Below are 23,885 nucleotides of genomic sequence, written 5' to 3'. Positions count from 1 at the left end.
AGGCAGAAAAAATTATCTGTGGCCACCACTGCCTATGGAATGTTATCCACTGCTTCCCAAAGAGTACTGGATTCCTGTGTTTTAGAGAGGGGAAAAAAACAACCCCACAGTGAATAAATAAAATAAATCAGTAAATTCTTCCTTCTGCCAGCAGCTGAGGGTGCACAAGCCCAGCAGGAGCTGCTCCAAGGACACCTGATCCCCCTGTGAGGGTGCAGGGGAGCACCGGACTGCCCCAGGGCATGAGGATAGGGATCCCCAAAACACATTTTGGGGTGCAGACACGGCATTTTTGCAGGGGATGGGAGGCAGGTGTACCTGCCAGCACCCTCCATGAAGCCTGGATTCTTTCTCCCAGCATTTCCCCACAGGATTCATCGCCCTCGTTCCCATGCTGGCTTCTATTGCCATGGGCAGCACTGTGAGGAGCAGCAGGAAACATTGCAAAACCCTGATAAACTGAGCAAAAAAGGTCAGAGGGGAGGAAAGAGGCAAAGAGAGGGGGAATGCTGCCAGGAAAAGGGGGATGAATCTCTGAAAATGAACTCTGTTGCTGTAACATACGCACAGGGATGGATTCTGAAAGAGAGTGACCAAACCCTCACAAGGATCCTCCTGAAATGCTCCCCTCAGATACAGCTGCATCTTTTAGGGAATAAAAAATGTCCTGCAGCAGCAGCCTGGAATAAATTTAATCCCCAAACAGCTTTTTTTGGGGAGGGGGAGGAACCTCAAAACCTGCAAGCCTTGCAACAGGTTTTGTTTGCAAACGCAGGCGAATGTGGGGTATTTGCTTATTCCTTTTATTGAACCTGCTGGCTGATTTGATTACTGCCCTGGAAACGCATGTGCAAATCGGTTTCCCGGCCCTGTGAGGGCACTGCCTTCCGCCGCGCCGTCTCCGCTGACGGATGCCAACGTCTGGCTAATGCAATGTGCAGGAAGAACCGGCGTTGGATGCCGACGCTGCTGCCCGGAGCTCCCGGCCGTAAATCCCTCCTTGCCCAAATGCAAAACGCGGCCGTCGGAAATGCCTCACCCCGAAAAAATGTGTCAGAGACAATTGGATCTCTCAAATCAAGCGGGCTGAGGCACAGCCGTTCATTCCTCTGCCAGAAGGTTCCGATGATGGAAGGCTGGGGGGGAAAAAGGGCATCGAATTGAAAAGCCCTGGGGAGATGAATGGGAGATAAAGGAGGGAAAAACATTTACAGCCTGAAATGATTTCCCCTCCCAGAAAAATTTCCTTCTCGCCTCCCTGGGAAGCGCTCAAAGGAGAGCTGTGGTGCAGGCACCTTGGAGCAGGGATTAATCTGATGGTAAGAATCAGAGCAGACAGTTAAGACTACACAAGTAAGCAAATTTATTTGAAGACAGAACAAATATCGTGGCAAACAACAATATGCAAATTCAGTTGAGAACAGGGGTAAATATCAGACTTTGTTTTCAAATCGATATAAAATATAGTCAGATTTCGTTTTGTCCAAAAAGCAGCTCGCATCAGGGTGGGGGGTTGGAGGGAATGGCCCTGTTCACCATCCGAGGTGGGTGTCACCTGGAAAACCTCAGGCTCAGGAGGTGGCTCAGAGCCAGCGGAGATGAGTGATGCTGGGAGGAGATGAGTGATGCTGGGAGGAGATGGAGGCACCTTTGGGACCCTAAATTTCTACCTCCATTCTCCTTAAAAGCCAATTTTTGCCACAAAGCAAGGGGCGGGTTCGTCCCCTCCAAGACCCTCAGTGCCCACCCACCTGTGTTTGGATTGTGCAGTCACGAGGATCCCAGCTGCTTTTTAGGTTTGGGCATCTCTGAAGGTACTTGCACCTCTTCTTCCTCACTGGCTGCTGATGAATCAATCTCCAGTGGCTGAGCCTGAAAAGCCAGCCAGGGAGCAGCTCACCTCGGATGCCAGAGGAGTGAACAGGGCGAAATCCCCTGCCAGGGCCAAGGCGCTGGCGGGCTGCTTTCTAGAAAAAACATCTCAAAATAAAAGCAGACATAGAAAACATTAGATTGTCAATGAGGCTTTGAAACAAATTCAAGTTTATCCTTAATTTTTCTCATATATATGTGTGTGTGTGAGAGAGAGAGACGTCATACAAAGAGACAAGAAAGACGCGGTGAACGTCAAGCCGGGGGCGGGCATGTGGTCAGTTAGTGTCCGCAGAAGCACCATCGGATACGGAGGAGTTAGCACCAGAGAGTTGGGAGGACCTAACTGAGCACATGCCTCCTTTGGGAAACGCGGGAACGGGCACCGGGGAGACATGGAACAGTTCATTAGAAACAATACAAGGCAATTCATGAGTTTTCATACAGTACAATACAGTCACTGATCAATTAACCCTTTCAGTACAGTACATGACAAGTAACACTTTGCACCCTGTTAGCACTAGGAGAGGAGGGTTTGGGCTGCAGAGGGGCGGCTGGCGGGCTGTCCCTCCTGCCCTCGGATTTCAGGGACTGCGGGTCGCTTCGGCTGCTCTCCCGCCCCAGCTCGGACAGCCCCACCCCAGCCTGGCTCCCGGGGGGATGCCCTGGTGGAGCTCAATGCCACCAGCCCATCCACCCGCAGCCAGGGCTGCACCCAAATCACAGAATCCCAGAATGGAAGGGACCTCAGAGATCATCTAATTCCACCCTCCCTGCCACGGGCATGGGCAGGGACACCTTTCACCAGACCAAGTTGCAAAATCGTCCTGGTTTGGCCACGGGGATGGAAGAGCCGCCCCACTGTGCCCCGTGCCAGCCACCGAACCGATGGGAAAAGCTCCAATTTAAGTTTCCCCCGGCCAGTTCTGGTGCCAAAACATGCAGAAAAGGGTTCAGTCAGCCTCGAGCCAAACCTGCTTCTTCCCTCAGTGTAGTGAGAACAGGGTCCGTTGGAAAAGTGCTAAATTACAGTACATTGGCATTTCCATATGTCAACTATTGAACAGCAAAACAGATTGTTTGAAAACAGAATCAGTATCGTACAGTAAGTTCACACTTAATTCTTCACCGTTTCTACACTTGTAACACATGCATTTTATTTCCATTAGTTTAATGCCAGTAGGACCAACATCCTCCAGAACAATGATCTAACATGAAACAAAACTTCCTAAGGAAAATATTAAGCATCACATAAAGTTTCAGGAAAAAAACTGTTAATTAGCATCACAAGGTACTCAGATTTACATTTAGGAGTTTTCATGCCATGACTTTAAAACACCTTTTGGTTAATATCCTTGGGGATGGGGGAAAACAAACCCAAAAAAACCCCCCAAAAAAACCAAACCAAAACCAACCCAAAAAAGAAAAAAAAAAAAGAAAAAAAGAAAAAAAGAAAAGAGGAATGTTTTAGGAAATAATAGATTTCTCTTACACACCCAGGGAGACAAGCACGAACACATGGGCTGGTGCGTGGGTGTGTGCACAATTTTGTTTTGATAAACTTGACTCATTTCAAGGGCATTTTCATGGGTCCAAAAAGACTTTCAAGGAAACGAACCCTAAACTACTGAAGCAAATTAAAAGGTCTCTCTTGGAGGAACAGGAAAGGTTGGAAAACATTGCCTGTGTGCTGTTACAATGCGCTTCCCACGAGCTATCTGAAAACCCGAGCAACTAAAAATCCTTTTTTTCCACCTAAAAGGCCTTTCCAGAGCAGAGGGTGCTGTGCTAGGATTTGCATTCAGGCCTCAAGTGTGACGGGCAGAAGAAAACACCTCATTCTACCTTCCCAAAGGATGAGATGCCATCTCCAAGGGACAAAAAACTACATCTGAGGGGGAAAATAAGACAAAAATACCTGTTCCACATCGCCCTTTCTCCCAAGCTTATTTCCAAGGACTCAATGAGACTGGTGGGCTTGCTGGGGGTGCGGGGGGTGAATTTTCCAAATGGTTTGCCTTATCCTGGTGACAGTGAGCAGGATGTGGGCTCTGAGTCACCGAGGTACTTTCTGAAGAGGCTGTTCCCTCAGCCACTATAATTCTGGGGGCTCAGACAGAGCAGCAGCATTGCCTGGTGCTATTTCTTTAAAGCTAAATTTGCGGGAATAATTTGGTGGGGGGAGACGGGGGGAAAGAAAATAAACCAGCCCAGCCCAAAATGTGGATTCTGATTCTGTTTTTACATCCAGTGATAGAGGATGTAAGAGCATAATACTTGGGGTTGCTCAAGATTTGGGGGTTTTAACCATCTTGGGTTCCCACTGAATATCCAAGCCCCTGAAGGTCTACTGAAGAAGGAAGCCAAGAAAACCAGTCACTAAAACTGGAGATGTTTAGGAAAACTCCTCCATCTGCTGCAACAGGGAAACCCAACACACCCATTTCCTTTTGTTGCTGAAGGTTATTTCCATGATGGCCCCTTGCTAATAGCAGTGAAGGAGAAGACCTAATTCCCTTCTCTGCATTCACACTGATCATGCTGTACTGGCAGGGTTTATCCATCAAGTGTCCCCAGGGAGAAACTCCCATCACAGAGGATTGCCAGAGAAGGATTTGGATTGACTGTGGGCTTGTCAAGGATGATGAGCAGCAGCCCTAAGTGCAGATACCCCATTGTGAAGGGAACATGGGGCTCCCGCACCCACCATGATTTATTTGCTGCTGTGGAAAACCCACAGGGGCTTTTAAAGAAGTAAAACCCCACCAGTTGGTTGGGAGTGGCTGGTTTGGGATATCAAAACCCAGATTATTCAGCATTCCAGGGATCACCATCCCATTTCAAAACCTAGAGGTTTCTAACTATGTTTCCTACTAACTTTACCCTGCTGCTTTCTTGCTGGCAAGGGAGCTCTGATCCCTAGCCTTCCATACAGAAATACCACAGGAATTTAACAGGAATAGCACATCTGAACTGTCTCTGAACATGAGAGCTGATCAACTCCTAACAATGCTTTCCAAATTCAACAGCACACCCGGGGTTATTATGCTCCATCTTCTAAATCACCTGTAAATCTTTTTTACTTAAAAATACCTTTTGCAGTTGGAGCCCACGACCAATCCCAAGAGCACTTCCCGTGCAGGCACAAGGATGGCTTTTATTGCAATGGCTTGAGCACAGCCTCTGTTGGTACCAGGATCTCAGACTGGTTTGATGTGGACTCACCGGGGTCTCACACCAGACACAAGAGCATCTGCCCTGTGACTCCTGCTCCGCTCAGTTCCAGGTGTCCAGGAGGTGATCTTGCACCATCCCAATCCCTTTTGGGACTTCTCCTGTATCTTTGGTGTTTTTAAAAGCCACGCTCTCGGGTCTCTGGGTGACCTTGGAGTTTACAACAGCCACGCCTGCCTGGATGTCAGCGATTCAGGTGTTGGTCCTGTCGTGTAAAATAAGCTTGGGTGGGAAAATTCCCTACTATCAAGTGGCTAATGGATATGTAATGGAAATCAGGCACCAGACAGTGGTCCAACATGCCTCAGAATTTTCTTCTGATGGCCCCTACGTAATTAACACTGCGCCTAGGAGGGGAAATAGATGGGGAAGAGAGTTCAAAACTCAGTGCTAACAGTACATACAAAAGTGCAGTGCTCAGTTAATTCCGAAGCAAAGTGACTACTAGTACTTAAAGTGCTAGTCCCAACGTCGGTTTGGTTCAGTGTCCGAAACACAGGGGAACGTGGGGAGGGTGTCCCAGGGGGAAATTAAAAACAGACAGCACTGCAACTGCACATGCCACACCAAAAGTGCTTCAAATCACGCCACGGCTCAGCTTGTGAACACATACGAGCAAACGACTGACACCTTTTAGGTTACTATAAAGAACAGCTCCATTAACTCCATCACTACGAACCCATTTGGGAAGCAAGTGCTCACAGCGCACAGAAAACAAAAGACGACCCCACTCCAAAACCAAGAGCCTTTAGGAACACTGACAAGCCTTTGCAACTAGGATACTCAAAGTCTAGCGAAAGCAGCCTTGCCCAGTGTCTGCAACAAGCTTGGCCGATGCTTATCATGCACGTTACAGAGGCAGGCTGCCTCCTCTTACACGCTATCTTACAGCTTAGCCTATGTACCTACTTATTTGTGGTCTGCTTTGTTAATTGTAGCTCTCTGACCATGCATTAAGCTGGCTTGTTTCTCTTAACCACCCTACCAATCAAAGGACAATGAATGCAAGGACGAGACGACGAAGGCGGTCTGGTAAACACTGATGTTACCCACGGCCCAGCTTCATTTTCGTGAAGGAAAAAGCTCCAGAGAAGGACTTTGGATCAGCACACTCCTGGAAGAAGGCTGGGGAAGGAGGATTCATCCCAACAGATGACAGGCATAGCCTTTTCTCTCAGTAAACACACACTTCCCACCAACTGCCCCATCAGCCAGCCCTACCTTTAGACTTGTGCTAGAAAAGCAACTGGCTCCGCTTGCTGGGAACAAGGTGCAGGAAATCTCACTGGAAAGGGAGTGCAGGAGATCTCCCTGCTAAGGACTGTGCTGGTCCCAGTCCTCACCCCAGCCTGGAAGTGTCTCCTTGTAAGCAAAGACATGTTCCATCAGTGTCCTCCTGCCCCCTTACCTTGGGAGCTCAGCACTTGCAAAAATAGGGTGTTTTCTACCAAAACAAAAGTGCCAAATGGGAAAGGGGGAAAGCAGAACCTTCACTTCTCACTATGTTTCAGCAGGTGTCAAAAAAAGGTCACAGGAGAGCAAAGTGGCTCCCCAGACCCTGCATGCATTGCCACCAACTCTCCCAAGTGTTGTACAAGGCAACATCTGGCTGTGCAACAAATGGTGTGTCCAAGGTGGGTGTGGATCTTTTTTATGCAGAAAGTTCTTTTTAAGTCAAAAGTATTGACTTGCTGGAGCAGGCAGGCTATGTTGGGGATGCTGCAGGTACAGCTGCAGACATGCTTCTCATCAGAGACCAAGCACTAGGGAGATGGTTTTCCAGCAGGAAACACTAATATCCCAGGAGTAAAAACAGAGCTACAAACTCAGATCACTTATTTCCATTACTGCCAGAAAGAGCTGGATTTAACACGCAAACAGCAAGGTGGTGCATACAGGGGATATGGATGTAGATCCACCTTTGCAGGTGTACAACTGGAAATAAAGGAGCCTGGAAAAGATGTGGGAGCTGGAGAAGTGCAGTGTGATGTGGGCAGTGCCCCGCACTGAGGAGGGCAACGAGGTGCACGGTGGGGAAACACGACCATCTCCAATCATCCAGACAAGAAACTTCTGGAATGATATAGGCCTAGGGAATGTACACAAGCACGTGGATGTGGCCATGACCCTCCACCCAGCAAGGAACAAGTCCATCATTGGGGGAAAAGCATGCCAGCTTGCACACCATGGCTTTCCCTAAGTGATGCTGGAGTCTTGTGGGATTCAAAGCAATCGTTGAGCAATAGACTGGGCAAAGAAGCATCTTCCAAGACTGTATCCAAGCCTGGTCCTGCAAGACTGGCACATTTCACCATGTGCCACGTGTAGGCATTGGGATCACATTTGGTTTAAGTGTTGTTGACCTCAGTGTTGAGACCAAACCCAAACACTGCAGGCATGGACAATTACCAGCCTGAAAACTCCCGTGCCAAAGTGACTCCTTTTCCAGGTCTTTTTATAACATGTTCTTTCCTGTCTTCCGACTGAAAGGATTTTTGGCAGATGATTTGGAAGTGGATAATAAATCTAATGCTAGGACACCGCGTCCAATTGCACAGTAATTTCCTGCACGGCTCTCACAAGGAAGTTTATGCCTTGTGCTGCATTTCTGCCGCTTCAGTTTCTCCTGCGGATACACTGTTGTCCATGTGTGACCCTCCTTACAACTCTGTCTCCACCTGCACTGGTAACCCTGTTAAATTTTTAAAAAGAAAAGCTATTACAGGTTTTTTTGGAGAAAAAGCTGCCTGCTTGCCCGTGACCTCACCTTTAACCCGAGCTCTGGAATTAAAAGGTGTTTATAAAATCCTGGCCTGACCGCTGCGCTAGATTTTCACCTAAATATCCTCAGCAACTTTTCCAGTCTCCCAAAAAAACAACTGATTTGAAAGTTTATTAAGAGCAATAATTTATTTTTGTAGGCGGAGGCTTTTGCTGCATTGAAGCCTGCAGATATCTGTGCACTGGTTTTCAGTGGCGAATCAAGTGATTCCCAGACACAGCCTATTTCCAAGGAAAACACCATCCCAGACTGCTCGGTACCAGAGGCACTACAGTGCAAATTGAAGATGCGGGGCCATTTTTAATTCTATGCTAATTATCGCAATAAAAACCAGATCCTGCAGCGGAAGACCCATTTTGGGAAGAAATAATCATCCATCTTTCCTGGCTGTAGCCATGCTGCTGGAGAAGAAGCTTATTTACAAAATGGCAATCTCTGGAAAAAAAGCTGTTATCGTTGCCTGACAAAGCCATATATTCTGATACCTTCTGGGGGACTCTGTCTGGGAAATTCCTCTTTGAAACCAAACGTTATAAACCTCAAATATGGAAAAAAGCCCATCCCGTTCAACAAAAAAACAGCTGTAGGGCTAATGCTACCCACCGTGACACAAAAATGATGCTTGGAGATCCCTGCTTTGAAATCCCTGCTTTTGGTTTAGAGCAGGAAAATCATATGACCTCTAAATTATTTATGTGTGAAAATATGCTTTTAATAAAAGCATCAATGGCGTGTAAATGAAAATGAAATTCCTAAAGCAGACTTTCCACATTTTGTATGGTTACCTAAACGTGGATGAGAAACATTCCATTTTCCCCCCAGGACAGAACCATCATCCATCGTGCAGGATGGCATGAAAATCCCTTTTTTAGTATGCAGGAAACACAAGAAGCCAAATAGAGCCATGAACCTGCAGAGTGGTTGTGAAAGGGATGAAGAAAACCCAATGGAGCAGCAGGACTGCAATCTGTTCCCGCTGCCCCCACGTGGCGCCGCGGTCCCCAAAGAGACTCTCACTCCAGATTGCACTGCCAGACAATCTTATGGAAATGGGAACCTGCACTTGGGTCTCGGCCAAGCCAGACCCCCAGCGCCTCTTTCCTGGACTGCCAAGACACAACCTTCCTCTGAGAGCCGCTTGCAGCCAGGGATGCCACCACCCATGGAAAAGGCTCTGCTCCACCTCCTCCATCTCTCTTCGCTGGATATCCGTGAGGCCTACATCCAGTATTCCCAGGCATGTTCCTGGGGAGCAGCAGAACAGCTCCGACACATTGCCCCGCCGTACTGATGAAGCCTGAAGACGGGAACATTGGACCACAGGGACAGCATGTTGAAAGCAAAACATTCTATTACCATCGGTTAAGCTTCATAATGCACGTTTATGACTAAGAGAGAGGTTATATGGAGATCACTTTGCTCCCTACCAACTGCAGCTTCTGGGATTAAATGCAGCAGCTGTTGAGCGGAGCGGAACGGGACCGGTGCAAAGAGAAGGAGAATAAAATACATTTGGAATGGTGAGCGGTAACTTGGCAGAAAACAGGCCCCTGACTTGAAATTCAAAGAGCAAGGTTGGGGTTTTTTTACTGCTGTACCAAAAGCCACGGTGTTCTGGACAACAGCTGGTGACCAAGCCCTGCTCTGGAAACGCACCCTCTAACTCAATATCCACTTCAGCACCTGGAAGAGACGCTGCGGCTCCGACACAACGCGGGAATGTTGGAGTGGAACGCTTTTCCTTGGGGCCACCTCTACAGCCCAGGATGCTGCAAAACCAGGAGCTCCTGACTAATCACACTACCGCAGGTGTCCAGGAAAATTTTGGTGGCCATGGCACACCAGAAGGGAGGACGACAACGGGAATCTATCTGGAATTCTGGATGGTTGGCTAGCTCAGTGACAGTGGCCTGCAAGACTTGCCTGGAGTTGGCTCAGACCTATGATTTTCCCCTCGTTTTCTGTCTGCTTCCATGAAATGTTTTTGTCAGTAAATGCCAGCCTGAGACAGTTTCTAAAGAACACAAGATTCTTCCAGCAGAAATTGCCCCTTCAATCTAAGATCAAAAATCCAGTTAGCTTTCCTAGAGGTCAGAGACCATAAAAAAGCTATTTTGGACCACCTGCTGAAGAGTCTCTAACACACTTTACCAGCACCAGCTTTTTTAGCCCAAATCAGTTTACCTTCCAGCCAATCTTCCACAAGCAGCTTCAAATTGTATCAAATCCTATCTAGAGGAACCCTTGGCTTTCCCCTTTCCCGATATTACTGCTCTCATTTCACAATGGTTTCTGCATTCAAACAGAATTCAAAGGAGAGAATGCCTGCGCTAGTAAAAGAGGACTCCCGTTATTGCTAGCACAAAGCTACCAATTTTTCTTCCAGCAAACAAACCGCTTGGCTAGAAAGCTGGGAAGCTCTTGGAAGACTGAGAGCCTGGAGGAGGCTGGTTTTTAGGCTGAGGCAAGTGAAACATCCCCATGTTGTGGCCTCTTGCTTGTTTTGTTTTGCACACCATCTTCGGCCTTGCTGGGATGAAGAGGCTGGTGTGGGTTTTGAACAAAGGGAGAGAGCACCTCAAGGACTATTGCAACAGCTCAAGGGCTGCAATGGGGAGGAGGAGGGTGAACTTCCCTCTGTGAAGAGCCAGAGAAGGGAGGTTTAGGGAGGTTATCCCAGCTTTAGAAGGTGCCTCCTAAGAGCAGGAAAGAGGTGTGAAAAGCAACAGGTTAAACTGCAGCTTGATGCTGCAGGCAGGGCACCACTCCTGCCTCTTGCTCTGGACTGGGGGTTTTCTTGGGGTTTCACATATACCAGAACAACACACTGCCAAACAGACAGTTTTAAGCTCTTTTTTTAAAAGAAAACTCTCTGTAATATGCCTTCACCAAGGTAACCCACAGTAAAAAGCTGGCAGCATCCATGAAAATGTTCATCAGGCAACTACAATACCTCCCTCCTTTTTTTTACTACTTTTTTTTTTTTTTTAATAAGACAGCTAGAAGGAACTTATCAGTGGTTAGCTCAAAGGGTTACCCCTGGCAGTGCTGAGGGATGACTGTGCTGACATCAGCAATAAGTGCTGCTATGGAGAGAGGGCCGGGATGCAGCAGGATTATGTGCACACTGCATGCTGGCACACGCTGATCCCAGGGCAGACATGCCTGTAGGCTCACCAGAGCGGATGCGCCAGGCAAGAGGTGAAAGCCTCAGAGGCAGAAAAGGAAGGATGAGAGAGTTGGGCTCCTGTGGGAGCCAGGATAAAGCTTGACACCTTCCCTCTGAGTTATAATGGGATACACAATACCTGTGGGTGGCGGTCCCTTGCCTAGCTCAGGTATTTGCTAACACTTTGACCCAGGTCCCATGGGCAGGCTCTGGTGGTCTCTGGTCCTGGTGACTCCCACTGCAGCAACTGGAGTCAGTACAGGACTGTAAGAGAGTAGACAGGAGCTTGGCAGAGGCACAGCTCTTATCTCCACATCTTCATGCCAGCTTTGCTGTGGGCACGCTCATCCCACGTGCCTGAATTTACTAACCCACATCAAACCCCTGGGTCGATTCCTAAACTGATTTGGAAGCATTTGCTGTTACACATGCAGAGAAAAGTGACTCTAATTACTCTGCACCCCATTTAAATGTCCCGGGAAGAATGAAATCCTGGCACTGCTCAATGAAACCAAATTGAGGTTACACATAACAAAGGATCCAGGCATGCCACTGAGCTGGAAAGGAAGAGCCTGAGCTCAGAGCAGCACTTGCAGCAGATGCAGGAGAGCTCATCCCTGGGGAAGCTGTCAGACATTGCCTACAAGCGAGATGGTGCATGCTGGCTGCTCGCAGGAAGCAGCGAGTCTGCCACCAGCACAGGATCAAATCTGCCCCGGGTAACTGGTTCGTGCAGCCCTGCTCCACGTGGGAGCCATCCCTGAGGGAATGGCTGACTGCAGGGTTAAATGACTCCCACTTTGCTGCAGCTTCACCCCAAGGATCTGCCCCAGCCTAGAGGTGACATCTGCCAGAGCCCCACCACCCATGCGACAGCTACAGAGGCACACGGGAACTGCAGAACAGGATCCCTGGGATGGTTAGGGCCAAAACACACCAAAAATAGACACGGAGCAAAACTGCTCTCTGGGAAAAATATAACGAGCTCCACCACATCTTTTTGTCCTACGTTGGCAGCAGCAGTTAGCAAATGCATGGTGAGGGAGGGAACCAAGGCACATTGAGGCTTTGCACAACATTCCCAGAGAGATCCATAATGAAAGCTTAAGAAAAAGATGCTGAACTTCTAAGAAGAAAAGAGGTTTAGGGCCCTCAAGCCAGGTCATGCACAAGACATGAACTTGGTGATCCAACAGGGAAAAGGAACAACACAAGCAGGATCTAGCCCTGCTGGCAAAGTGAGAGGAGAGTGTCCCTATGCACTCAGCCATATAAACACCTACAGGAGTTTCTGCCTGAGCTGCGTTAGTGACCTTGATGTTCTGCAGCCAGATGGAGGAAGAAATAAAATGCCAGCTTAAAGGATATGCTCTGAGGTAAGAGGCACAGAAGTTTGGTTCACCTTGTGAAACACAGTGCCTACTCTCAGTTTACAGGTAAACATTTCAGCCAAAAAGCTCTTTCCCTAATTTTACCAGGATAGGGGAGATGATTAAAAATGCTTAAATTAAAAAACTTCATTACTTCCTACAGAGATGTGCACATTAACTGAGTTGTTGAATCTAGGATAAATCCTACTCCCAAGAACTAGATCAAACCCTTGCCCTCTGTTTTTGGCTGTCAGTAGCCTCTGCTCACCCCTGCTGTGACATCTACCTGGGAAAAACTCTAAGAAGTGCCACCAGCACAATGCTTCATTTTCAAACACTTTGCCATGTTTACTGGAGTCTCGGGAGAGAGGCCGTCCTTGGGGGCAGCTCAGTTCCCTCATCAATTCCTGTTCTAGGCAGCCTGATAGAGATCTCAGGACTGTTCAAACATCTAGAAGGAAAGAACAAGCAGCTGTTGTGAAGACAAGCCGAACAGAAAACACATCTGTGTTGACTGCACACTGAGCTGCATTTACACCAGAGCGCTGCTCCGTCACCTCTCTCCCAAAGCCTGAGGTCTCTGGCCCTAGATTCCCCCTGCCAGCTGTCTCTCCTGCGGGGAGAGACAGAGAGAGACTCTCTTTTTACAACAGGTACTTCCCCACCAGGCAGCAGCACAGCAACCTCCTCCATGCCCAAAGCAAACACAACAATTTGCAAAGCAGCAACAGGTCCGGGGGGAGCTTCCAGAGACAAAGCAGCTCCTGCTCAGCACCAGTTGCCAAAGGAAGTGGTGGGAGCGATGCCAGCCCCGGGCTCGGCTCCCTGTGAGCTCTGAGTTTGCTCTCGTGCTGCAGAGCCCCCGGGGTCCTCTGCTGCCAGCACACGACGTGCTCCAGCTCACCCTTTAGCATGGAACAGCAGGGATAATTAATTTATGTTAAAAATACCAGGGCTGCATTGGCACAGCCAGCCTTTTCCCTAGGAAGAGGAGGGAATAAATAGCTGGCTGACACATGTTGGTCGTAGGCCTAAATGCCCTCCTGGAAGGTGCTGGGATGAATATACGTGTTGGGTGGTGACACTGTGGGACAGGGGAGCTCCTCTCTGGTCAGACCTACACAAAACTCTCAGATCTCCCCACACTAAAAATGTTACTGAGGGCAAGCTCATGCCAGTTTTCCTGTGACTCTTCATATGATGACAACACAAAATCCTGGGAGATTTAGGAACATAAGGGAACACCTGTATTTCCAAACATGCTGACACAGGGAGGTTATATTGTCACTTAGTGCTTTCCTTACATTTGTGTTTGAACAGACTCATCAGAAAGCAACAAGAACATGACCAGGGCTAAAAATTACCCTTGGTGGAAGGTTTTGTATTTCCTTTGCAAAGGATGCAGAAGAGACCTGACAACAACCTTTAATTATGTGTAGGAACTGCAGCAGAGAAGAAACCAAACTGTTTTTGTAACTCCTCTAGAGACCACGGCCTGTAAGGCAAAAAGCAATAGAATTAGATGGAAGAAAGGGACACATGGACTGGACAGCAGGAAATGTATCTGAGAGGAAATAGGGTGGAAGCTGGGAATATCCAGCATGGGAGATTTGAAAGAGCAGATTTTTTCCACATTGTTCAACTTGGGAAAAATATAGATGCTTTTTTTGCTCTTTACCCAGCCCTGAAATGCACAATTAGAGGCAGCCTCCCACTTGCAAATTCAAGTTTAGAGTCAGGTAGGTTCCACTCCAAACCTTCCAAACACTACATTTCATCCCAAATTTCTCCCTGTCTTACTTTCGGATATCATCAGTATTGATCAGCCTCAGATCATCACAAGAACTCTTGCACACCTTTGAGGTAGGGAGGTATCATCCAGCCTCTTTTAGTGGTGGAGAATACAGGCACAGGCAGGATAAAGCCGAACTGATCCTATCTCCATTATCAGGAGGCCCAGCTCCACACACTGACAGCTTTCCCAGAGTCCAGGCAATTACTCCAGCACTTCACTGGTTCAAAGCACAGCTTTCAACAGCTGTTGACACCAAGCCCTGCTGCACCTCAGAGCTCCGAGTGGCAGGCCCAGGAAAGCAAAGGCGCTACAAGTGGTGACCATCTGCAGAGCCTTGTTAGAAGTGACACCAACCCCTTTGCAAAGGTAGGCACAAAATTGCTTCTTGAAAGCCACTTTCTTTTCCCTCTGATCCCTTCCAGCCTTCACCAACCCTTTTCCTGTACAATGGAAAGAGCAGCTGCCCCATAGATGCACACAACACTCCATCACTCACTCCTGGAGCAGGAGACAACCAGTGTAGCATGCGGAGCGAGGCTCCTGTGAAAAGCACACGCAAGCATCCCTAAATTGGGATGGCATCAGCAAACTTTACAGGCCACCAACACTTGTGTGCTCCCCTAAGCTTCTGCAGGTATCCCTGGGCAAGCCTCCCAGCTCAGCAAGAGCCAAGCCACGTGAGCCTCAAAGAGTGAGCTGTAAAAGCAGTAACTCCACCCACTGGGCATGCTTGGTCCCCGTGGGTTTGTTGGCAAGATTAGCCACTTGCAGAGTGTTACTGATCCCAAAGAGGAAGGAGAACCAGCCCAAGAAAACTGCCCTGGTCCCCGAGTAGAGCATTAGGATCCAGGCTCTGTGTCTCCTTCCCCAGCTCCGTGGGACTCCAATGCTGAAGGTGCCTCCTATTCCTCCTACTACGGATAAAACCATCATCATGCACTATGATTCCCTGGAGCACGCATCTTGTCCTCGCTTCCCTCCACCCCCTCCTGCCTTTTCGTTCCTCTGCCTCGGTGGGAAGCACTTCTCTCTGCTCTTACTCCCCCTCTCCCTCTGCATTGTGCCAACAACATGTGCTCCCAACAAGGACCAGATGGGAATACTTGTAAGAGCCTGGGGTTAACCCGTGTCTTTTATCCCACATACTCTCTGCTGTTTTGAAATGCAGATTCTATTGCACACGCTTTGCAGTGTAAAGATTTAAGGTTAGTAGTAGAGTATGTTGATATTGCTTGTGGAACCCATCTTGCTCCTATTGCACACTGAATGTCTCCTATAGGGGAAACAGAACAGACGACAGATAGTGTCTTAATATCTCCAAGGGAAGGACCTATTGGAAATGGGAGGGAAATGAGTCTTTGTAGTATGTCCATGCATAAACATCTCTAATATTCCCGTTTCCCTTGCCTCTGCCTTCATTTGTGCCCACACATGAACCCACAGATGTTGTGCCAGCGGGGCTGGGCACGCAGCCTCAGCTTTCTCTGGCTGCCAGCAGCCGCCACCGAGGGCCATCTCTGCCTCAAATTAATCTCTGCGTGCCAAATGATCACGACCAAGAGCAGATGCAAACTCCCGCCTGCAGGATGGATTTCCCCCACTGCGGTCAAGAAATCCGTCCGGCTGTCTGCGTGTCCAACCAATGCCTCCAAGGCAGGAGCCACTGTCCTTCCCTGTTTAATACTGGTGTCTTGGATGGGTCTAAAACCCCTAAAAGACGGAATATGCCTTTTTAAGTTTCGACCCTGCGCAGAGCTAGCAATTTCCATGTGCCACTCCGAGCGTTTCTGCGCAGCCTAGCAATTAAGAAGATGAATTAGCAAGTCGTTAATGACGGTTTTATTGGGGGGGCGGCCAGGCCCCTCGAGGCTAGGCCAGTAGGAACACAACCACACTCACCACATATGAGAAGGCAGCAGCACCTGCACCTTTCCAGAAGCTGGTGAGAGCCCCGAGGGCTGCAGGTTGGGGCTCCATGTGATGCCTCCCTGTGCACGGGGAAGGAGCAATCTAATTACATCCGTCACAGAAATGCCAAAACGACATCTGGCTTATAAAACCTCAATTTATGCTTTGACATTTCTGGAAAACCAATTTTTAATCCATGTCATCTATCAGGAGTTCTTGATATTTTACTTCACCTCGGTGCTTTAGAATACTGTTGCCTTTATTGAGGTGCAGGTGGGGAACTGAACACAGGCTGACAAAATATTAGGAAGAAAAATTGATGTCAGCCCAGGAAAGCTTCTGCAGGTTTTGGAGAACCAGAACAGCAAAAGATCTAGCTTTAGCTTTTTCCAAATGCCCCCAATCCAGAAGCACCTTGTGCCCTAGCTGGGGCTTTTTTCCTGTAGCCATGACAGGATTCAGCAATTTTTAGGCAAGACCAGATCACCCCAAAACAATACATTTTTGAAGAGGTTGTGATGTGACAGCCTCTCTTGGGTATAGCTTATGGTGTAGCCTTTAATTCCACTCCTTCTTGAATAAACTCTTAATTTCAAACACAATCTTTACTTGAAAGGAATGGAGGGGCAGGAGGGGAAAGGTGAATTTTAGACATCACAACATGTTAAGTCATTAAAAATAAAGAGCAACTTCATTTTGGAGTGAGCAGCATAGAAAATTAAACAGGAAGTCTAATTTTCTTCAGGAATTCTTTCATAAATCATATATATCTAGTGTATGTACAGCAAAAGTGGGAATGCCATGGAACTGAAAATGCTTATTATGTAATTTGTGACCTGGTGCAAAATCTGCCCAATAAAAATACACAATAATAAACTCCTGTCTACTATAAAAATTACTAGAATTGAAAAACTGGACTGCAAGTCACGAGAGCAGAAGGCTTCCTAACCACCACCAGCTCCCTTCCCTGGGAGTTTAGGTCACTTCAATAGGACATAGGGGAAACAAATGATGCAATTATCAGACTAGGACATCTGTAGATGAAAAAAAAAGTGCTGACATTGATTTTGGTAATTGCTTGGGGGTTCCTTTTTGTATAAAGGACAGGATTTTAATACTTCTGCTTGGGATTTTATAAACTTGGCAGTACAGATTTGCAGAGCCAGGGGTTGTAAAATGGCATGGAGACATGACATGGCCAGCAGCTGCCTCTTTACAGCTCTCACCTCACCTCAAGGATGCCTCCAAGGAAGAGCTTGGCCTTCTTTAACTACGCTTTCCCTTGCAGCCTTCCCGAAAACCTATGGAATTCTTACCAGGGCTGCAGCCAAGGGCTGGCACCCAGCTCTGGGCAGAATGACGTGTTTATCCAGACCAGTGGTGGGAGCAGATGTCCCCTCCTCAGACTGCCCTTCAGATAAATAAGATTATTTTGCTACGAGCTATTACAGGCTACAGTATACTCACATAAATATATTAATGCGTATACGCGGATATGAACTGGTATATATCGGATACAGATAAGAAACACTTACGACGACGAGTAGATACCAATAACCACTGCAGCTTCTTGTTGGGTAAAGTCCATCGTCCATCCGGGCTGCACGCAGGGAGCCCGCCAGGGAGGGTTTTGCCCTCTCCTCACCAGTGCAAAACACTTCCCAACCCTTCCATAGCTCTGTACTTTACCAGGAAAGCCAGCTCCAGGGGCCGGAACAAAGACAACATCCCCCCAGCTGCAAGGCAGGGGAAGCCCCCGCACCCCTTCCATCCAGGATAAGCTGGACCACCCTACCTTTTGCACCAGCAGCAGGGAGAGCCAGGTACAAGGCAGCTGCTGGACTGGGCTTTGCCAAGGCTACAAGCGCAAAGCTCGGCTTTAAGCCTCGACAGCAACACGGGGGACCCAGTTCAGAAGGGGCGAGGAGCCGCTGCGATGGCGGAGCTGAGGATGCCCAGCAACTCTGCACATTGCAATTTAAAGAACCAAATCATTATCCCACTCTTGGTGGTTTGAGAGGATCCTCAACACTGCGCCTGTCCTCCTCTAACGTACGAGCGGAGCTGGACCAAGCAAGATCAACAGGTCTCTAACAGACACGTGCATGCAGGAGACGGCTTCTCTCAGCATTAGACTACGTTACCAAAGCATCCCCTTACCGGAGCAGGAGCAGAAATGTGCTCCTAGCATTATTTACACAATATAAAGTGCATCAGGATTTAATAATTCAACTGACAGACTTTCTGCCGGGACCATACAATTTCGAAACAGAGGTGAGGGCTTGAATAGGAAATTCTCTCATGAGAAAAAGAGGTTCAGACCGGTGCTCTTCACCCTGTCCTCCTAAAGGATTGTTTTTGGCCTTTCTTTCTAGTGCAAATAAGCTTGTGTTTTCTCAAGTTTAAGGGATATGGCAGTTTTGGGGCGTCAGGAACAAACATTTAAAACACATCAGGGATTCAGTGTTCCCGAGCATCTCGCTGGGCCCTTCTGGGCACCAGCATCCCGTGTGGTCACTGCTCTGGGAAGCTGAAGATGCACTGCCAAAAATACAAAGGAACCCGTTTCCGAATCTCACCGTTCAAGTCTTGCATTGCTACACTCCGAGTGCATCCCTACTACCCCCCAACACAACATCCGCTTCCCATGGTGCGGAAAGCTTTATCCTCCAACCCAACACCTGCCAACACTGGTGTTCCCATTCTGATGGAAACCCACAGCCACTGGCTTACCCATGAGTGATGGGCAACAAACGTGAAGATCCCGATCCAGGTTTGGATACTAAGGTGCATCCCGTGCCAGGGGAGTAAATGCATTAGCGGATCCTACAGGATACCTGCCAGCCCGGTAGCCAGCAGTCGTTGGATTCCTGGGTGATATTTACAGAAAACTAACGGCATTGGAAGGCCAATCCATTAACAAAAGATAAAGGGTTTTTTTTAAGAAATGGGCAGCAATAAGAAAAGCCATTTTGCATCCTTTTTTCCTTTTAAAACAGTGAAGAAAACATCCCTTTCCAATGACGAGTAATTTCCTCACCAACGCTACAGGAACACAGGGGGAAGGCATGAGCACTTACAACACACGTGGCCACTCGGGCTAATTCCAACCCAGGAGCTTTTACGATCCCTTGAGGCAAAGGCGGGCAGGGATGGGAGACGCCTGGGGAGCTCAAAGGGGAGGAACGCCACACAGAAACGGGAAGGAGAGAGTAAAAAGTTCGTACATTCATAGCTCCGGCTTGTTGGACTACAAGTGAATTTTTTACCTCAGGCACTGTGACGGGCAGCAGCAGTCAGCAACACGCTAACGTGCGCATCGAGGACTCATTCACTAAATTCTGGTTTCACACCACAACAGGAAGTGGAGTTCTTTTAACGTGGGGGTTTGTGGGGTTTTTTATTTGACCTGTTAAAACCATTGGGACCAAAGCCGTAAGAGCAGCGATGAACCAGTGCCCCGCACAACTCCCGCTGGCTCATTGCGGTCCACGAGCTCTTCGAGTGATGGAGAGAAAACACCTCTTCCAGGTCTGAAAAGGGACCTGAAAGAGCAACCTATGGAGAAAGGGATGGGAGTTTTTGACACTAAGCCAAAGGCTTGGTTGCTGTAACTGCTATATGTGGTTTTAAAGGGGGAATCACCTAAAACAGTGAAATTTAACTTTCTTACTTCTTGTCACAACTGTAACATTTTCCTAAAGGTTCTTTGGTGACTTTGGTGCAAGCTGTTGGTTTTTTTCTTTTTTTTTTCTTTTTTTTTCTTTTTTTTTTTTTCTTTTTTTAAAGTTAAAACAGATTGACTAGTTTTAGTACCCAAACTAAAATCCAGATTATCCTCTTGGTTCCCAATCCTGTCTCCCCAACCTTTCTCACTTTAACAGGCAACAGCATTCAGATTGAGCGTGGCCATGCAGTGTGCAGGTGGCTCCAGACTCAGAGTGGTGAACATTCTGGTTGGAGAAAAAGATGTCTCTTAAAAGGTTAAAAAATAAAACGGGTCATGGTTGCATGGAAAAATAGCTGGTCCACATGCACACTAGGCCACTCTGTAATGAAACAATTTGAGTGATTACAAATATCTGATCAGACACAGTAATGCCTGCTTAAAACAATCTTAAAGGTGAGCAACATGCTACTGGAACTACCTGGAGCTCAATCAAACTCCTGCTGGTTCAGGGGGAAGGAGCTGGTCGCCCAAAGGCTGGACAAACCCCTTATGATATAAATATTCATGCTTTAAGAAACACAGAATCTTTCATCAACATCCCAACCAGGTAATTGCACACATTCTCCCCCCAGGCAGAGAGTTAATATCATGAGATTTCAAATTTACATCACAAAGACTCCAGGATGACACCAAAACCTTGGGACTGGAGCCGCTCAAGGACAGCTCAAGCTCGGAGCTGGGGGGAAGGGGGTGATGGCAGGACATGGATGTTGTCTCCCCAACACCACCCACAACCAACACAACAGAAAACCCAACGGGGCATCCACCACAGCTCCCGAAACACGCCACAGGTGAGCAGGGAGAAGGTGCCCTTCTACATGAATCCAGCAGTGCACCCAACAGCCCAAAGGTCTTCCTCGTGGCAGGAGGAAGAAAACACCCAAATGCTTTCCTGGCACAGGGAACATCCCGTACCTCATTAATCTGGGAGAGAAGCCAGGAGCCTCAGTTGTGGCGTTCTTTCTACCACCCAACACCCGCCCCACAGTCGCCTGCTGGAATGCCTAATACAAAAATACCTTCTGAACTTCAGGACAAAATGCATTAAAAATAAAAAAACCCATCACCAGCCTCTAACAGGCAGAACACGGAGATGAGGAGTGGGCTATTATTCACTGCCATTAATTCAGAAGGCTGAGCACTCCACTGTCCTGGGATACTCAGGTTACCTGGTCAGCACAAAACTTCAGAATGAATGACAGATCTTCCGCCCTTCACTGGCACGTGACTGAGGTCTGAATGGTTATCAAGATTTTACCCATAAACAACCATTGTTTCCAACTCAACAACCAGGAGATGCCAACTTTAAAACTTCTCTCCCTCCTCACACACAGACCAGAGATTCACGTGGAGCTGATTTTTGCCATAAATCCTCTACAGCGACGCTGCTCGGCCTTTGGACCGAGCGCAGGCAGAAGCAAGTCCTGAAAAACTCGAGATAAGCAGAAACTGATACATTTCGTGGTAAGGTTCAGGGTGGGGATACTTTAGTATCGTGTTTAAGTGCAACACAAGCCTTTTCTAGACTATTTAAAGGTCAGGGTGGCGGATTTTGTTTGTGCTGATACTCCTACTTCCACGGTCTCCAACACTCGAAGCAGCTGACTCATATGGACTCGGAAGGTTGGTCCTTTCCTAAGACATAGATGTTTCGGGCATAGTTTAACGTGATAACCAGACTCCTATAACATTATGTACTGGAGTTAGCAAGAACTACCGGAAAAGGACTTAAAAAAAACTGGGGCAACTTGGAATTACTATAGGTCAGTCCCTCTCACCAATTTCTGCTTGCTTTGTTTGGTTAATTGTCCAATGCACTCTATTCCAGACCCTCTTGCTCTTCACCACTGTCCCCTCTGGCATCCATTCTTTTCTCTTTATGGCTGTTGTAAATCCTCCTCATCTCTTCTTCGTACTTGATAAAATTTTCCCCGAACCGTGTCCATGCTTTGTAGGGAACTGTGATGGTGTTACGGTAGGGCGGCCTCACCTCACTTACCTTCAGGAAGATGCCGTACCTGTTGGATCCCACGTCGAAGTAGAAGCGCTTGTTGTCCACTCGGAAGGAGGTGCCCTCGGGGAGCTCCGGGGGCTCGTCACCTCCCCCCTGGCGGTCCTCAATGTCCCCCTCGCCGTATTCTTCGATCAGCTGCACCAAAGCATCCCTGAACTCGATCATCCCTTGAGCCGGGAGGACGATCGTCTGCTCCTGCCCCAGGCTGTGGCCAAAGTAGCCCATCATACCGGGTCCCCTGCTCATGGTCTGCCTGATCCGCAAGAAGCGCCCGCGCTGGTTCTCCTTCAGGTCCAGGTAGTACTTCCTGTTGTCCCTCTCGATGTACTCCGTCTTGAGGACGCTGTGAGGGGGCTCTTCGGAGCCCACGGAGGCGGGGGGCGAAGGCGGCGGGTGCTGCGGCCGCCTGCGGGAATGCTGCTCCTTGTCGTTGCTGTGCTCGTGCCGATGGCCATGGCTGCCCTTCAGGCCCAGGTGCGCGTAATGCTCGATGAAGTCCCCCAGGCAGTCCTTCAGCTCAGCGGCCACGGACAAGGAGAGGGTCAGCTTGCTCTTCCTGATGTTGTCCTGCCTGCCCCTTCCGATCCAGACCTCGGCGATCTTCAGGAAGCGGCCGCGGGAGCTCTGTTTCACATCCAGATAAAACCGCTTCTTCTGGATGTCCACCCTCTTGGAGGCCAGCTCCTGGATCTCCATGCAGCTCCCCTGGGAGGAGGCCGGGTAGTGGTACTGCTGTTGGGACTGGGAATAAATGCTCCTGTGCAGGCCAGAGCCTCCCAGGTTCCTTCCTCCTCCTCCTCCTCTCCCTCTTTCCATCTTTACCAATCAGCTGGAAATAATACACAACAGAGACACAGATGACAACATCAGGGGCCTGCTCAGCTCCTCGCCAGCGGCTCCACTCGGCGCCGCTCTCCCTACAAAGGCTCCTGCATCCCTCTCCCACTGGCACGCAGCATCGCAGCCCGATGGATCCCGGGCGCTCTTCGTGCTCCGGCTCCCGGAGACGGGAGCCCTGATTGCAGCGGCACTGCCCGGCAACACTCCCTGCCCTGGAGCCCCCCTGTCCTGCCGCTGTGGTACTACAGACCCTCCAGCTGCCCCACGGGGCTGGGTTACGGTGCCCTGTTTCGGGGGACACTCACCCTTCTCCCAGGGCTGCAGTTCGCCTCTGCAGGGTCTGTCCCCGTGCGGCGGCTCCTTCCTCCTCCATCACCCCCTCAGCTCTTCCTCCCAGGGCACGAGGGGCACCGGGGGTTCCCCCCCAGCACTGCCCTCCTGCCCCCCGGGACCCACGGAGCCCCTTCCACCGCTGCATCTCCTGCCCCAGGGCCCCCAGGGCTCCAGTTCCATCCCCCCCAGTACTGCCCTACTGCCTCCCTGGCCCCTCACTGCCACAGCGCTGCCTGCTGCTACCCTCCCTGCCCTCCAGTGCCCCCAGCACTGCCCTCCCCACGGCCCTAGTCCTGCCTCCATGGCCCCCAAGTGCCCCGGTGTTGCCCCCTCAGTGCTCCCCATGGCTACACCTCCTGCCCCAGAGCTCCCACAACTTCACCCTTCGCCCCCCAGTGCCCCAAAACCGCCCCCCAGCGCTCCCAGTACTGCCCCCCAGAGCCCCCCGTGCTGCAGTATCCCTCCCCCGTGTTCCCAGAACTGTACCCCGGTGCTCTTAGTACTGCCCCCCGTGCCCCGAAAGTGCCCCCCAGTGCCCCAGTGTGCCCCCCCAGCGCCCCCCAGCTCAGCATCTCCCGCCCCATCACTGCCCCCCCTATCCCCGGGGCCCCTCCGCGCCCCCCGGCGCAGCGCTCCCCACGCCCGGTCACTCACCCCGCAGCGCCCATCGCCGCCGCTGCCCTTCAGCCGCCGCCGCCACCGCCCGCAGCCGGCGGCCCCGCCGCCCCCCCCCCCCCCCAACGCCGCGCAGAGCCACGGGCTGGCGCTCCCCCGCCGCCCGCTCCGCCCCGCCCCGGCCCTCCCCGGCCCGCCCCGGCCCCGCCCGGCCGAGATCGGC

General features: G+C 49.5%; 1 protein-coding gene across 3 annotated transcripts; it reads right to left on the bottom strand.

The window, feature by feature from the left end:
* Positions 1–1,385: 1,385 nt before the first annotated feature.
* On the bottom strand, positions 1,386–23,740 carry PURG (purine rich element binding protein G). Of its 3 annotated transcripts, none has more exons than XM_083862483.1 (3): positions 23,702–23,740; positions 21,860–22,703; positions 1,386–1,967 (listed from the first exon to the last, which is right to left on the bottom strand). In XM_083862483.1, the coding sequence occupies exons 2-3, from the start codon at positions 22,688–22,690 to the stop codon at positions 1,737–1,739; spliced, it is 1,062 nt and encodes a 353-aa protein (XP_083718609.1). In that variant the 5' UTR covers positions 22,691–22,703; positions 23,702–23,740; the 3' UTR covers positions 1,386–1,736. The 3 variants fall into 3 exon arrangements, with proteins under 3 accessions (XP_083718609.1, XP_083718611.1, XP_083718610.1); XM_083862485.1 differs by having other exon boundaries at positions 1,742–1,967; positions 21,879–22,703; XM_083862484.1 differs by lacking the exon at positions 1,386–1,967 and having other exon boundaries at positions 19,570–22,703.
* Positions 23,741–23,885: the final 145 nt, after the last annotated feature.

The sequence above is a fragment of the Zosterops lateralis genome (genome assembly GCF_965231275.1).
Source record: "Zosterops lateralis genome assembly, chromosome: 5".
NCBI lineage: Eukaryota > Metazoa > Chordata > Aves > Passeriformes > Zosteropidae > Zosterops > Zosterops lateralis.
Note: the sequence above shows the minus strand (reverse complement) of the source record. Positions and strands in the feature narration are given on the sequence as shown.

Excerpts from the sequence above, each read along its gene's own strand:
- PURG (XM_083862483.1), bottom strand. The coding sequence starts at position 22,690 with ATGGAAAGAGGGAGAGGAGGAGGAGGAGGAAGGAACCTGGGAGGCTCT. Across the intron at positions 1,968-21,859 it reads GGTACGGCATCTTCCTGAAG|AAAGCAGCCCGCCAGCGCCT; the intron begins GTAAGTGAGGTG and ends TGTTTTTTCTAG.